Source organism: Lasiodiplodia theobromae, assembly GCF_012971845.1.
Source record: "Lasiodiplodia theobromae strain AM2As chromosome Unknown scaffold_11, whole genome shotgun sequence".
NCBI lineage: Eukaryota > Fungi > Ascomycota > Dothideomycetes > Botryosphaeriales > Botryosphaeriaceae > Lasiodiplodia > Lasiodiplodia theobromae.
Window position 1 is genome coordinate 761,697 of NW_023336311.1, and position 14,474 is coordinate 776,170.

The following is a 14,474-nucleotide window of genomic DNA, read 5'->3' on the forward strand; positions in this document are numbered from 1 at the left end:
AGATAAAACAGTCGTAGATGCAAGCAAAGCAGCCAATAGGAACACGGTTGATCCTCCGAGTGTCTTCAAGTTTTGGCAGAACACGACCAGAGACGCCAATGGTCCGGTATTGACGAAGCGCATCGTAGCGATTGCTACTGACTGGCCAATCGGCGTCCCCCACTCTTCAAGTGTCCACGAGGCCAGCATCGAAATCGCTACTGCGGCTTGAGCTGAGACGGTAAGCTGGATGCACAGAGCCGCGAGCGTGATCGTCATGGATATCCAGTCCTCGAGAACGAGCCAGCGCCAGGCAGTATTGCTCCTGTTTTGATGTCCCCACCACAGGAAAATCAGGAAGCCGACAGCAAAGCTGAGAACGAGGCTTCCGAGGACCAGAATGGCAAGGCTGTACCAGCCAATCCTCTGGAGAGTGGAGATCTGATGGTGGGGAAGTGGCTTCTCCGAAACTGATGGACTATTGCTGCGAGATGGTGTTTCATCAGGATTGAATTCTGGAAAGAGAGGTTGCGTTTTCCGGAGGCTTGGTCGAGTTTCTGAAAATGGAATGGCTGATTGAGAAGGCCGTTTTGTGACACGGAAATTTAATGATAATGGGATCTTCATGATGTGTTTCGTCCGAATGAGTTTACAAGATTGAAGTAGAGACGAGGAAAGAAAGGAAGCAAAGCGGGAATTCACCGAAAAGAAAGATCTGATAGACCTTTTGCAAAAATAAAGGTCTAAGATGAATTGTGTCAATTTGAGCGCGCATACATACTGACCAAAGAGACTCGGCCACGCCGCATTAAGCGCGCAGAGAAGCACACGGACGGTGATGCTGCAAGGCATTAGCGAATGATGCGGATCTGATGGCCTACGTAGCCGCCTTTTTCGCCGCAAAGCTGCATTTCCCTACCCGGTTCCGGGCACTTGGCTACAGAAGGCTAAATTTAAGCATACATGCACAGGGTTTACCGGTTCAAGTTAGTTACCCAGAACTGTGCCGCAATAAGCGCGTGCCGAGCCCCGCTTCGGGAACGTAGCCATGATAAAAAAAGAAATCATCCAATGGCAGACCGTCAGCAAGCGCCGTTAGAGGATTTACCCCATCAACAGCAAATTTCTTATTCCCCGCTCGGTTGAGGTACCGGAAGTTTATTCGGCGAGTCCTGACCGCAGATGGATTGAAAGGCTGAAATCGTTGAGGAAATCACATGAACATAGATTTCTCTAATAGTGTGAGCGGTGTGAGCGGTAGAAATGGACTCCTGGTGTTGTGCTGTCCCCGTCACCATGAACAAAGACAAATAGAAACTGGCAAGAGATGGTTTGTAGATCCCTTGCAAGTGGGAATATAACTGATTCAAAAGACTATGCCGACCCGGCCCGAGCCCCGTTCCTCTTGAAGGTGAACGCATCCATCAAACTTGTTTCCAGATTTTCCAACCATCTTCTCTACATCCCTGTCCTTGGAAAGTGTTGATACTCGCAGGATCTCTTCCGTGTTACTTGTGAATACTTGCGCAACAGCCGGCCACGCCTGGTCGAGAAGGCTGTAACTCGTCCGAAGGCAGAACAGGACCGTGACAAAAAGGACTAGTGCCAAATGGACGCCGATGATGGATAATACGGCAGATATTCCTTGGTTGGTTCTTGGATACGACCTAAGAACGGTGCTCTTTGTTAAGGCTGGTTCCCGGTAGTCGTAATCGGGTAAGTAAAGGTAATACGGTATCCTCGCGAGAGATAAGTATAGCGCTTGGATGGCTAGGCTGGGGTCCCTGGTCTCCTCAATAGTGCTCAGAAATAACGCGCCGTGCTTGTAGTTTATGGTCTTGAAATCGCCACCCATGACTGCTCCGGCACGGCTTGATGGAGAAGCCCAGTAGATCTGTATGATCTGTGCCGTAGTTCCGTTCATTGGTGGCCATAATAAGATGGGGTCTTCGAAGGCCTGCCTTTCCTTTTCCTTTTCCTTCCACCGATTAAGTGACTGCCGTAAATGCTGTCGGTCCAGTGATAGGATACCTCGCTCCGTGTGGGAGTAACGGGATAGCGATGCCCCGGCTTGCTTCTTTACGTCGTCTAAGTCATAAAGGGAGGCACCAGACTCATTAGAATGTGAATCGAGGATCGACATGTCTTTCGGTGTCATGAATCTTGATGAAGGCTCCGTCCGGTTCGAAGGTGAAGTGGCGGAGATGTCGATGTTGGCAGACCTAACGCTGAGCATTTTTAGTACATTGATCGAATCATCACTAATAGCGAGGACTTACAATGAATCATAGCATATTGTAGCGTTGATCGTGACGCTCTCTCCGTACCGCATGCGCGTGGGAGAAATGCTCAGCCAGGGTCCAGCCTCAGTTGAATTCCAGCTACTCGTTGACGGACTTGAGTAAGCCGGGAGATAGACATTGGCATACTGCGGCCAGCCATCCTCATTATTTTTTTCTTTAATGACACGAAGATCAGCGCCGCCCAGGCCGCCGCGCCAGGAGAAAAGGAACCAGCCCTGCCCTCGCCCATATGTCCATCCATCCTCACGGCGTATGTCTGTATCCATGCGGACGCTTTCTGGTAATCGGCAGAAAACATACGAGTATTCATACCCCCAGCCAAAATCCCCCTCGATCAGACAGGAGACGTCAAGCCAACTGTCGGATGAGTTTTCATTGGTTGGCCAAGAAGCCCCTGGGATGTGGCTACTTGGAGAAATTTTCCCTCCGAAGGTCATCAACCCCGCCCTGTTGTAGTAAATTGTGAAGTTGGATAGTTTCGGCCTGACACATGCAACTCTAGCGTCATACACGGTTGCAGTACCGGAATACTCCAGGATATTCTGTCTAGATGCCTTGTCACTGAAAGGAAGGAATGCACGGTAGACCTGACCAGTATCCACTTGATCTTCTGGCGTATCCACGGGGTCGCTAGCTTCTGCAAAAGTTTGAAACTCTGCAGGCGCGAGCCTCGAGTAATCGGTCGTGTCGACAAAGAAATCATACGTTATTGTTGTGGGCCTGGTTGAAAGATTCAGGAAGGTAGGGTAGTCCTCGATCGTTCCCATCGACACATCCGAGATAAGGAGGGTCGATGCAAATTGAGAAGATCCGGTTGTGATTGCTAGCCCGATAGCCAAGGCGAACGCCCCGATACCTTTCAATTTCCTCACATTCCGAGAAAACATGGCCAAGGAGGCTACCGGACCGGTGTTGGAATACCTGGCCAACGACAAAGGGAGGGATTGTCCAAGCAGAACACCACAGCTTTCCAAAGTAAGAGAAGCCAGCATGGAGACAGCAACAGCAGCTTGTGCCGATACTGTCAGCTGTATGAATACCGCTGTGATGACGGTGGCGGTAGAAGACTTGTCTTCCAAGACTATCCATCTCCACAATTCGTTGGTGCGATCGGACCACCACAAGAAAGCGAGAAATCCCACGGCGGAGAGCAAGACAAGAGATCCGGCAAGAAGAATGAAGGTGCTGTACCATCCCAACCTTCGACAGAGAGAAACGCGTTGCAACGGAAGTGGTTTGTCCCCGGCAGATGAATGTTGTCGCTTGGGCGTACCTGGCGCTCTGGAAAGACGCCGGGATCCGGAGGTATCTGATTCGAACAAGCCTTTCGTCAAGGATATCGCTCTGTTCAATAGGGTGGCGAGATATGTCGCGTTCGGTCGTTCATTGGGTAGAGACATTGAAACGAAAATATGAAGATGTTAGGAGATGAAGACAATTGGAGCCAAAAAGAACCACAGCGAAGATGATGAGCGGCTTTGCAAAGACAAAGATGTAAATGAAAAGGCAGAATGTTACCAGACAGGCTGGAGGCGTTGCCCTTTACGAGAGAGCCAACCGTGCCGCAATAAGCGCGCGCCGAGCCTTGTGCTGGGGAACTGCTTACCGAAGATCTATTGACGAATAGTAGACCTTACTCAAGCGCCGTCTACTCCAAGTAGGGTGTAGTTTATGAGAACGAAAGCCTTGTACAGACTACAAAAATAACAAATAGCGTCATTATTCTAGTGAACTTTGCAGTGACAAGCGCGCAGTTTCGAACGAGGAGAGCAAAAAGCGACCAAAATTGGCCCGATATCTTCTCAAGTATCGGGTTTCTTGCAGGCTCTGAATGTACGAGTGCTTGATCCCCGGAATTTGATGGGTGCGTTGATGGATCCGCGGTTTCCATGGATCGAACCGAGAGAAACGTCCGTAAAAGGAACCGTTTAACTGGATACGGAAGTAGACAGGTACCTACCCCACGCCGCAACACGCGCCCGTTCGCACCACCGCATACCTAAGCGCAGAAGCATGCTCGCAACCTGGCAGGCTGAAAGGTGTCCCCAAAGCGTCTACACATGGCCGACCAATGAATATTTGGATGTGTTGTTCTCAGTATGAGGGCGCAGGTTTCCGAGTGCATAGGGATTTTTTTCGGACAGTCCACGGTTAGAATCCGGCAAGTATGCAGCGAGCGGCAGACAGCTGGCATAAAAGTAGAGAGTCAGGGAGTGTGTTTTGCGACCTGAGTTGTTTGCATCGGCAGGCAGGCCGCCAAAGGTAGTTTCAACTACTACCCGAAAGCGGATAGTCCCTGAATATCAGCGCAAAACGATCTGGGAACTCGCCTCAGCTCTCCGCGTCATGGTGGTAGTCTGAAACACCGACAGTGCTGATCAGTCGCCGCAGAGACCCCACGGGAGGCGGTAGCATGACAACGCCAGGAGAGACCGCGTGCAATCCCACCCAAGGGGAGGTCGAAACGGGCAAGGAGCTGAAGAGATCGGCCAGGCAGGATGGACTATGGAGCAGATAAACGGGGTTAGATGCATATGCGAGGACCACCTATTGCGTGGCAATGGCCATCAGCTAATAAACACATGCCGCAGAGAAGCTTGCCTGCATGTAAACGTCGTTTCGAACATGCCATTCCCCACGAGGCTAAAACTTAAGCATTGACGGCTGGTGGCGATCATCGCTTGTCGTGCTAAAGCAGCAACCTATAGATGCGGCCGCTGCACCGCCGCCAGGGGTCAATTGAAGATGGCGGGCACGAAATCCGGGATGCTGAATACGTAGAGGGCGCAGCGAAGCCTTGACGGCGGAAGGCTTGGTGGGGTGAGGGCAGGCCTCCTGCATTAGCCGGCTGCAGGCCTTGCTGTAGGGCTGATGTTAGGTCCCCGAGACACAATCTCCCTCGAATGACGGGCGATTGTTTCGTCTGTCTGGCGGTTGAGCTACTGCGGTGGCTTGAGGGACGAAGGCCATGGAAGAGCGGGGAGCGACCCGCACAGTCGCGGATTACGCCTGCTGATGAAGCAGCGAATGATGGCCTAAGCACGCAACCCACGGGCCGAGGCCGGCCGGCCTTTCCTCCACCCTGTGGTCCCTCTCCCGTCGGCGCCGACTCATCATCCTGTAAATATATCTCCGGCCAGTCCTTCCTCTGCTAGTCCTCCTTTGCTCGAGATACCCCCCGCAAGATACCCCCCCAATTCGTATCCAATCCATTCTTTGCAACCATGGCTGGCACACTACCAGCCCACGCCTCGCCCGCCTTCCCGCCGCTCCACACCCCGCAGGCGGATGCTCGGCCACAGCCCTCGCACGCCGTCTCAGACTTCAACCTCGATCCGGCCGAAGCCGCCGCACCACGAAAGCCGCACAATGACGAGCATTCGCACCCGCCGCCGCCCTCAATCATCTCGCCCGCCTTCACGCCGCCCGCGACGCCCAGCGGCCGCACCACGCCCGCGCTGAGCCGCGAGGCCGCCTCGGTGCCCGTCGACCACGCGACGCTGAGCGACACGGACAAGCCGGCGCTGGTCGAGACGCTGCCCGAGGTGCAGTGCGTGGTGCGCGCGCGCATCCCCACCACGACGGGACAAGAGATGTTCCTGCACGTCTACCAGAACGACATTGACAACAAGGAGCACCTGGCCATCGTCTTCGGCAACGACATCCGCTCGCGCTCGCTCGACGCCCCGCGGCCCGGCGAGACGGAGCGCGACCGCATGATCCGCGGCGCCTACGTCGGCCGCCTGTACCCGGGCCGCACCAGCAGCCGGCTCGAGCAGATCAAGCAGGAGGCCGGCGTCGCGGAACAACAAGTGGGGGAAAGGTCGCGGTCCTCGCCGCTCGTGCGCATCCACTCGGAGTGCTACACGGGCGAGACGGTGTGGAGCGCGCGCTGCGACTGCGGCGAGCAGCTCGACGAGGCGGCGCGCCTGATGAGCCTGCCGAACTCGGGCGGCGGCGTCATCGTCTACCTGCGCCAGGAGGGCCGCGGCATCGGCCTCGCCGAGAAGCTCAAGGCCTACAACCTGCAGGACCTGGGCAACGACACGTACGAGGCTAACCTCCTCCTGCGCCACCCGGCCGACGCCCGCAGCTACGGCTTGGCGACCGCCATGCTCGTCGACCTCGGCCTCGGCGGCGACGCCGGCATCCGCCTGCTCACAAACAACCCGGACAAGGTCGCCGCCGTCGAGGGCCCCAACCGCGAGGTCGTCGTCAAGGACAGGGTCGCCATGGTCCCGCTCGCGTGGAAACAGGGCATGAAGGGTAGCGAGGAGGTGGAGAAGTACCTTTCGACGAAGGTGAGTTGTACCAATTGGAGCTATCTGTGATGGGGTGAATGCTAACGGATTTCCAGATCGAGAAATTTAAGCACATGCTCAGCCCTGACGCGACATAGAATCTGCCTCTAGCGAATTAAAAAAAGGGAAAACTGTATACGACTTCAGCTTACAAGCACATTCTTGTTTGTCATTGAAAAGCATTATACTCGGTTGGCGTTTTCGGAGCACCTGGGGAGAAGGCCGCGGCGGCCATTTTTTTGTGTAGAATCAAGAAAGTTTAGGGGGGGGGGGGCGGGCCAAGCGCGAGCTTTATTTACGGCCATAGCTCTATGTTTCAAATTCGCTTTGTACAGAAGACACGCGAGAGAGAGAGAATATCTGTTTGACGATTTTGAGGACGAGAAATCCGCAAATTGAATATTTTTTTTCTGCTGAAGACTTGTCCGGCTGGTGGTGCTCCCCTCTTTTTGCCAGTTCGCAAATGACAGCTGTTTTGCCCCCGGAACTCCCATATAATGCCTCCCCAGAAGACCAGCACGGATCTGGTTGTCCGCGGCAGCAGCCCGGGGGTTCCTTTATACAAAACCCAAGGCCAAAAAAAGAAACATGGCTTCCCAGCTTCTATGCGCAGAAAAAAAGAGGCAACCGGAACCCACACGAAGGGACCTCAGCAGCAGCCGAAATGATTGCTGGCTGACGCACTCAAATGTCGTCAATGTCGGCCTCCTTGAGGTTGTTCTCATCTTCGCTGCGGTCCTCGTCGAACTCGAAGCCGATGCCGCCCTCGTCGTCGCCGGGGCCGTAGGTATCGGTCTCGTTGATCTTGGCCGTCTCGGGAAGCTCGCCGTAGGCCTTCAAGCTACGGGCCTCGTCGGCGTTGTACTTGAGGATGACGTCGCCCTTCTCGTCCTGGTATTCACGGAGAGAGAGGAGGATACTAGTGTGCGACGGTTAGCGGGCGGATCGTCGTCATATGCAGGAAAAACAAGTCGTTTCGGGCGATAAACCGAACCAGTCGTCGTCGCTTCGTCGGCGGCGGTCGGGCGGCGGTGGCGGCAGCGGGGTGGCGGGATGCGTTGGAACAAGTGGTAGCGGAGCGGTTCGGCAAAACTCACATGTCTCCCTGATTGATCCACACCTTCTTCCTCATCTTGCCGCGGATGTGTGCCAGGCGCTTCTCGCCGTCGAAGCACTGCGCCTCGAGGCGGCCGTTGCCGAGCATCTTGATGACCTGCGCATACTCCTGGCCCTCCTCCTTGAAGACCAGCTCGCGCTTGTCGCGGTCCTGCAGGAAGACGGGCGTTAGCGCGGGTTCGTTCTGATGCCCATCGTCGCGTCCTCGCAGCTGTTGCGGACGGAGAGCGAGGGCGGCGGTTGCAGCGGTGCGTGGGGGCGGGCGAGGCTCACGTTCTCGTTCTTTCCACGTCTGCGGTTCTTACCGCCCTTTCCCTTGTTCTTGGGCATGGCTGCTGCGCGGAGGGGGTTGGTGTTGCGCTGCGGCGGTGGGTGGGTTGGAGGATCGAGAAGAACGAAGTGTGAGAGAGGTTACTTAATAAAACGGCGGGGGGACCAACAGCAGGCACACAACGCGTGCGGCGGCCACATGGAGGGGTAGGCACAACCTATCATTCGCCTTCCCGCCTTGACGTCATTTCTGAATCATTTAATTTTTATTTGCGGAGGATCCCTTTTCCTTCCTACTTCATTTGCATCCTCCGCGCAGCTGTTGCTTTGCTTTGTTTTCTCTAGGGCTGGCGCTGAGGCCCTCTTTTGTCGTGCTGCGCTGTGCTATTCGAGCCGCGCTTGTGGGCCCGAAGTGCGCGGAGAGCCAGTTGATCCGGCGGTAACCGCCCCCGGACCTCATCCCATCCACACCAGCCTCTCCTCACCATTCCTTGCGACCAAAACAATTATTTCCTCGCCATACCCAACTCGAGCTACGAGCAGAAGTTTGCAGGTTTCACTATCGCTTTAGTCCGGTGCAGCTCTTGACTTGAAGCTTGCTCGAACCTGGAATTTTCCACACAAGCACATAGCCGAAAGGTCAAGAGAAGCACAGCAAAGGTAAGACTGTGATCAGAGAAAGAGCATCAGGCGAAGTGATGAAGAGCGCGAGAAATCAAGCTATGTGCACACTGATGTCCACAACCTTGCTCTCGCCATCCAACCGCTTCGCACTCGATATCGAGGGGCAAAAAGAACGGGAAGAAGCCCGAAACACGCTCCGCCTACCAAGTATGACTATTACGCAGATAAAACTTTCAGCCAGAGGTGGTCAGCTTTCGGCGATGGTGTGGGATACCCCATGATGCTCGAAACCAATTCTCTTCTTTTGTAGCACAAAAGAGGAAGGCAAGCTCTTGTTCAGCCTGTGGTTCCAGTTCCGATGAGCATCACTTTAGTATCAATATTTCAAGCGCCCACTCTGCAGTTATCTACACTGCGGCATTAATTGCCCTTTTTCTTGAAGCGACAACAATCTGCTGTAGTAGGATTAAGCACTTCTATTTCACACATTGCGAGCTTATCTCCGCTGTCACGCTTAACGAAGCTATGCGACCCCTTGGCGACTCCAGGCAGCCACGCCGGTTGCCGCCCCCACCTCGGGGATAACGGAAGAGCATGCGTTCTAATACTACCCTAAACAGTATCCCATCCGAACTATTTATAATCAGCTTACCCCAGTTTTAGCTGCCATTGGGCCTAGGTTTGGACCATGCACATCAAACGACCAAGGCAGCAGAGGGAAATAGCGATTAAGTCCGGCGCCTTCGTCCGGCGCTGTTCACTCTTGTCATCATCACCTGACTTTCGAATTCACATCTTCCTCATAAATGACTCACGTCCTTTCCATCTATTTGTCTCTATTCTTTCCATTTTCTATCTGGTGAAGCATCCACGCAGACCTAAAAGACTAAATCTCAAAAAAAGAAAAAGACAGAGACAAAGAACCATGGCACCATCACCCCGCTACCCAACCCCCTCCTCCCCCGTCGACCTCTCTCCGCTTGGCGCACCCCTCACCTTCCCCTTCTCGGGCAAAACGGCGCCAAACCGCTTCCTCAAAGCCGCCATGTCGGAGCGCCTCTCCTCGTGGTCCCCCACCGACCTTGCCGCCCGCGGCATCCCCTCGGCGGCGCTAGCCAACGTGTACCGGCGCTGGGGCGCGGGCGGCTGGGGCGTCGTGCTGACGGGCAACGTCATGCTGGCGCTGGACCAGCTCGAAGCCGTCGGGAGCTCTGTCATCCCGCGTGACGCGGCGCCGACGGCGGGCGACGCGCGCTTCGAGGGCTTCGCGGCGGTGGCGCGGGCGGCGAAGGAGAGCGGTGACGGGAGTTTGCTTGTGGCGCAGGTGTCGCATCCGGGCCGCCAGTGCGAGAGTCGGATCCAGAAGGACCCGGTGTCGGCGTCGGACGTGCAGCTGAAGGGCAGCGTGCTGGGGATGACGTTCGAAAAGCCGCACGCCGCGAGCGCGGAGGAGATTAGGGGGTTCGTCGATGGCTTCGCGCATGCGGCCGAGTATCTCGAGAAGGCGGGGTTCGACGGTGTTGAGTTGCACGGCGCGCACGGGTACTTGTTGGCGCAGTTCTTGTCGGAGACGACGAACCGCAGAACGGATGAGTATGGGGGGCCGTTGGAGAATAGGGCGGTGAGTGGGAGAGAGAGAGACTCCGCTTGGAAGGGGCAGCAGGCTGACATTTCATGGTGCTTAGCGTCTCATTATTGAAATCGGCCAAGAGATCCGCAGGCGGACCAGCCCCAGCTTTATTCTTGGAATCAAGCTCAACTCGGTCGAGTTCCAAGAGAAGGGCTTCCAACCCGAGGAGGCGAAGAAGCTGTGCGCCCTGCTCGAGGAGAACAAGTTCGACTTCGTCGAGCTGTCGGGCGGCACCTACGAGCAGCTCGCCTTCAAGCACGAGAGGTACGTATTGCATTCACTTCTTCAAAGCAACAACAGCTTACTAAAATGTCACCACTTCGCAGGGAATCCTCAAAGAAGCGCGAGGCCTTTTTCCTCGAGTTCGCCGACATGATCGCCCCGGCGCTGACCAAGACCAAGACGTACGTCACCGGCGGCTTCAAGACGGGCGCCGCCATGGTCGACGCCCTCAAGTCCGTCGACGGCGTCGGCCTGGGCCGGCCCGCGTGCCAGGAGCCGCGCCTGCCCAAGGACCTGCTGCAAGCCAAGGTTCAGTCGGCCATACAGCAGCGCCCGCCCCAGAACGACTTCGCCCTGTCCAACGTCATCGCCGGCTCGCAGATCCGCCAGCTCGGCAAGGACCACGAGCCCATCGACATGAGCGACGAGGAGAACGAGAAGGCCTTCATGAAGGACATCGGCGCCTGGGGCGAGAAGATGGCCAAGGACTCGGACATGGTGCATTGCGGCTTCGTCGATATTGAGAGCGTCAAGCCGATTCCGTATGTTTCTTAGAGTGGAGGAACGTAGACGTTATACAGAGAGATGAGGAGATGAAGTGCATAGACCACCCGCTATAAGCAACTGCACGACGGGTACCGGCTGTAGAGATGAAGACAATTATATAAGTGTTACCAAATATTGATTTCTTGTGAGAGTGTATTTCCATCCCGTATTACCATTATTAAAGCATAGGCCGCAGGTATCAATGAAATAAAAACCCCAAAACATGTATTCACCCTACAGAAGTCCACAGCAATGATATTCTCACGCTGTTGGAGAAAGAACTACTTTTGCATGACGCAGGCAGGGTAGGTTCTCGTTCTCCAACAGCGTAGAGACGTAATTCTGCCAGCGCAATGTGTCCTTCCCGAAACTTTCGATAGTAAGAGATTCCAGAGAAGGCGGGAAATCAGGTGCGCTCTGGCCTTGGCCATCTTTGAAGTTTGCCTCCAAATAAGCCCCGCTGATGCGTATATTTCGTAATTTTGCAAAGTCTCTGAGAGAGGGCAGCGGCAGGGGATCAGGAAGAGACCCGGGTTCAATGAAGCATTCCAGTGAAAGTGATCGAAGACATGATTGGTGCAATCGCAGTCCGTTCACAACGCCTTCGATGTCAAGAGGTCTGTCGCGGTCTTCAACGGGATCCCAAATAATTGTGGCCGACTTCAGTTCTTTACAAAGCCGCATCGAACTCTTGAGAAGTTGGACGTTGTGAGAAGCACGCGGGCGAACGACGAATTTTTCGATGCCGCTTATCTTTTCCAGCCAATACGGTAGCCCCATTCTCGTCTCGGTGAGGTGGTGCAATTCGGCGGTGCGGAGAAACGGCAACATGGTGACCTCCCAAAAACGGTAGTCGCCCATGTAGACGGAATTTGGCGACTCTCGAACCATAAAGCGCCGGAGAGAAGGGAGGGCGTTGAGTTGGCCATCCTGGGGGTCGTGTTGGATGGACCAGGAGATGAGGCGCACAATCCAGGAGATGTAGGCGCGGCCGAAGCTGAAATTGCCGTACGCTATGTCGACCGTCTCCAGACTAGGGGATATTGCCATCAGAAAGGCAACCTGCGCCTCGTATTCTTCGCTTTCCAGGCTTTTGATCCACAGGTCCCTTTCCCGTTCGCTGAACAAGTCCAGTTCATGTACACGCTTGGCAAGCCGGTCCCTGAAGCCCGGGTCGTAATCGCATTCTTTGTCAGTGTTGATGGGGCCCAGGTACTCTCCGATTATGAGGGTGCGCAGATGACTTGAGAGAGCTGGTTCTCGAATGAGGGCCGAGATGAACTGGCTCAGCGCCTGTGGGTCATTGTCGTTGACGAATCTGCGGTACAACAACGGTCTTCCGATTTTATAAAATTTCCTGGAAACGCGACAGAAGTCGTAGATGAGGGGCCTCCTGGCCTGTTGGTAGCAAGGGTTCGTCCTGTAATCCGGGGTAGTGGGAACGAGATGCTCTGCGATTTTCTCCAGGAGCCCATCCGGAAGGTCGGTAAACGCCGTTTTCATGATAATCAAGTTCCAGTGTGTTCCGGATGGTCTGCACGAAGATTTTGATGGGATTACCACAGATAATGCAAGAATTGGAAGGCTCGGGTAGATGTGGGGCAAAACAGGCGGTGTAAGTAGATCGTTATGAACAATGATGTAATGGCCACATGATATCTACTTTCCTAAAAAAACAACTACATCGCAGCGGCCGTACAGTTGAGTGCACAGGGAAAAGGCGTCTACGACCACAGCTGCGGCCTCCACTACCACATTACCGACCTGCCGATCGAAATTTCCATTCTTGTGCTTAAGTTCTAACGGACTATCTGGTAGATTCCGTGCCATTCGCTCCTTTCGTTTGTTGTTTGCTACTACTCCGCTTGTAGTTAACCACTTGACAGCGTATATATTCCATGCTACCTGTAGGTATTCTGTCTTTCATCTTGCCTCCTCAAATTCACTATATTCATTTCGCAAACTACACGGCTTTGTCTGCCACTGGAAAAATGGCTTGTGTTGCAATGTGACTGAACAATGCTGGCACTGGAGAAAACAATGCCTTTATTGTCGCAGATGTCAGCGACTCACACAGCAGTTCCCCAATGGCTCAGAGTTACCTACTTCTAATGCAGTCGGCGGTACAATGCAATATTCATATACTATACGGAATTCGAAGTTATATAAACTCGACGAGAACTTTCCCTTGGATACTCTCCCCCGCAAGTCGCGCTCATGAAGTCGGTCGCTACCGCCACGGATCTTACTCGCACTGGTTGCAAGTGAACAGAAATCCAAAGGACCAAAACACCACGACAAAGCACCGACCACTCAACCAAAATGGCTCTGTACGAATTCCGGCAGGTTCCGGGACGTGGAACGGCGACGTTCGCGACGAATAACATTCCACGCGGCACCAAGATCATGGAGGAAATGCCGATCTTGGTCATACAGCGTCGAGAGGAGGGAAGCAATCCCTTCAGCGTTTGGAGCCACTTCCTCTTGCGGTCTCAGGATGAGCGGGAAGCCTATCTGAAGTTGTTTCCCTCGACCCCAAACTTGGAAACGGCTCGCACGACGATCAGGAACAAGCTGGGCGATAGCCTGGAGAAGTGGACGCAAGACCTCGAAGACATCGCTTACGTCACGGCGATCTACTGGACCAACAGCTTCGGGGCGTCCGGCCATTCTGACTTCGATGGGGCTGTGTACGAGCTCAACAGTAGGCTGAACCACAATTGCGCCAACAACATGATGCAGACCGCCTATGCTGACGGATCACAGGCTATGGAGGCAACGCGCAATATCACAGCAGGAGAAGAGCTGTTTTGCACGTACGTCGACGTCGATAGCTACGAAACGCGCCAGGACAAGCTCAGCAGCTACGGCTTCAAGTGCGCGTGCCCGCTTTGCACGATTGAGAAGTATATCGACGGCACGCCAAATATCAAGGTCGAAGTATCCGGACGTACGGTGGACAGGGACGAGCTGGAAGCAATCGTCTGTTACTTCCAGATCTGGTTCCAGTACATTCAACTGGCCAAAAGGGAAGACAAGCGGCTCAAGCAGTGCGACTTGTATGAGATCTCCATCAACGATGTAGTTCCTCATTCCGAAGTCGTGCTCGAGTTTCTCCTCCAGCTGTTGCGCTTGGAGGATCCAGTTGGCGATCCTGTGTCGTACGAATTGGCCCTCAAGAACCTCGACTACTGGCGCAAAGTGGTGGCTGATCTGCGGGGTAGGTACGGCTCAAAGTAAGTTCTGCATGACAGACAATAGCTCAAAGGTAAGTCCCGAAGATAAATAGGAAATGAGAGACTGCTAGATTCAAGACAATAAAGAGATAAAAAAGCGTTTTGCAGGATGGAGAATGGCTCCAGCGACCACAGTGATGATTTTGATTGCGGTGAAATTGAAAAGCACAAAAGTTGCACGACGCTGCCGCAGTTGTTGCATTATAAGAGAGAGCCTCGATATGGAATGTAATAATGGATATCGAAT

The 14,474-nt window shown here is 54.2% G+C and overlaps 5 protein-coding genes across 5 annotated transcripts; 3 read left to right on the top strand and 2 right to left on the bottom strand.

Moving 5' to 3' along the window:
• Positions 1 to 5,506: 5,506 nt before the first annotated feature.
• On the top strand, positions 5,507 to 6,681 carry LTHEOB_4358 (GTP cyclohydrolase-2; the record flags this gene model as incomplete). The annotated part of the gene is made up of 2 exons (XM_035513383.1): positions 5,507 to 6,583; positions 6,640 to 6,681. 2 exons carry the CDS (start codon positions 5,507 to 5,509, stop codon positions 6,679 to 6,681), a joined length of 1,119 nt encoding a protein of 372 aa, XP_035375062.1.
• A 586-nt stretch (positions 6,682 to 7,267) lies between these two features.
• On the bottom strand, positions 7,268 to 8,029 carry LTHEOB_4359 (Eukaryotic translation initiation factor 1a; the record flags this gene model as incomplete). Its single annotated transcript, XM_035513384.1, has 3 exons — positions 7,268 to 7,502; positions 7,681 to 7,850; positions 7,973 to 8,029. 3 exons carry the CDS (start codon positions 8,027 to 8,029, stop codon positions 7,268 to 7,270), a joined length of 462 nt encoding a protein of 153 aa, XP_035375063.1.
• Positions 8,030 to 9,518: 1,489 nt separating this feature from the next.
• Positions 9,519 to 11,000, top strand: LTHEOB_4360 (NADH:flavin oxidoreductase NADH oxidase; the record flags this gene model as incomplete). The annotated part of the gene is made up of 3 exons (XM_035513386.1): positions 9,519 to 10,214; positions 10,279 to 10,487; positions 10,550 to 11,000. The coding sequence occupies 3 exons, from the start codon at positions 9,519 to 9,521 to the stop codon at positions 10,998 to 11,000; spliced, it is 1,356 nt and encodes a 451-aa protein (XP_035375064.1).
• A 252-nt stretch (positions 11,001 to 11,252) lies between these two features.
• On the bottom strand, positions 11,253 to 12,494 carry LTHEOB_4361 (F-box domain cyclin-like protein; the record flags this gene model as incomplete). Its single annotated transcript, XM_035513387.1, has 1 exon — positions 11,253 to 12,494. The coding sequence occupies one exon, from the start codon at positions 12,492 to 12,494 to the stop codon at positions 11,253 to 11,255; it is 1,242 nt and encodes a 413-aa protein (XP_035375065.1).
• Positions 12,495 to 13,313: 819 nt separating this feature from the next.
• Positions 13,314 to 14,231, top strand: LTHEOB_4362 (Set domain containing protein; the record flags this gene model as incomplete). The annotated part of the gene is made up of 1 exon (XM_035513388.1): positions 13,314 to 14,231. The coding sequence occupies one exon, from the start codon at positions 13,314 to 13,316 to the stop codon at positions 14,229 to 14,231; it is 918 nt and encodes a 305-aa protein (XP_035375066.1).
• Positions 14,232 to 14,474: the final 243 nt, after the last annotated feature.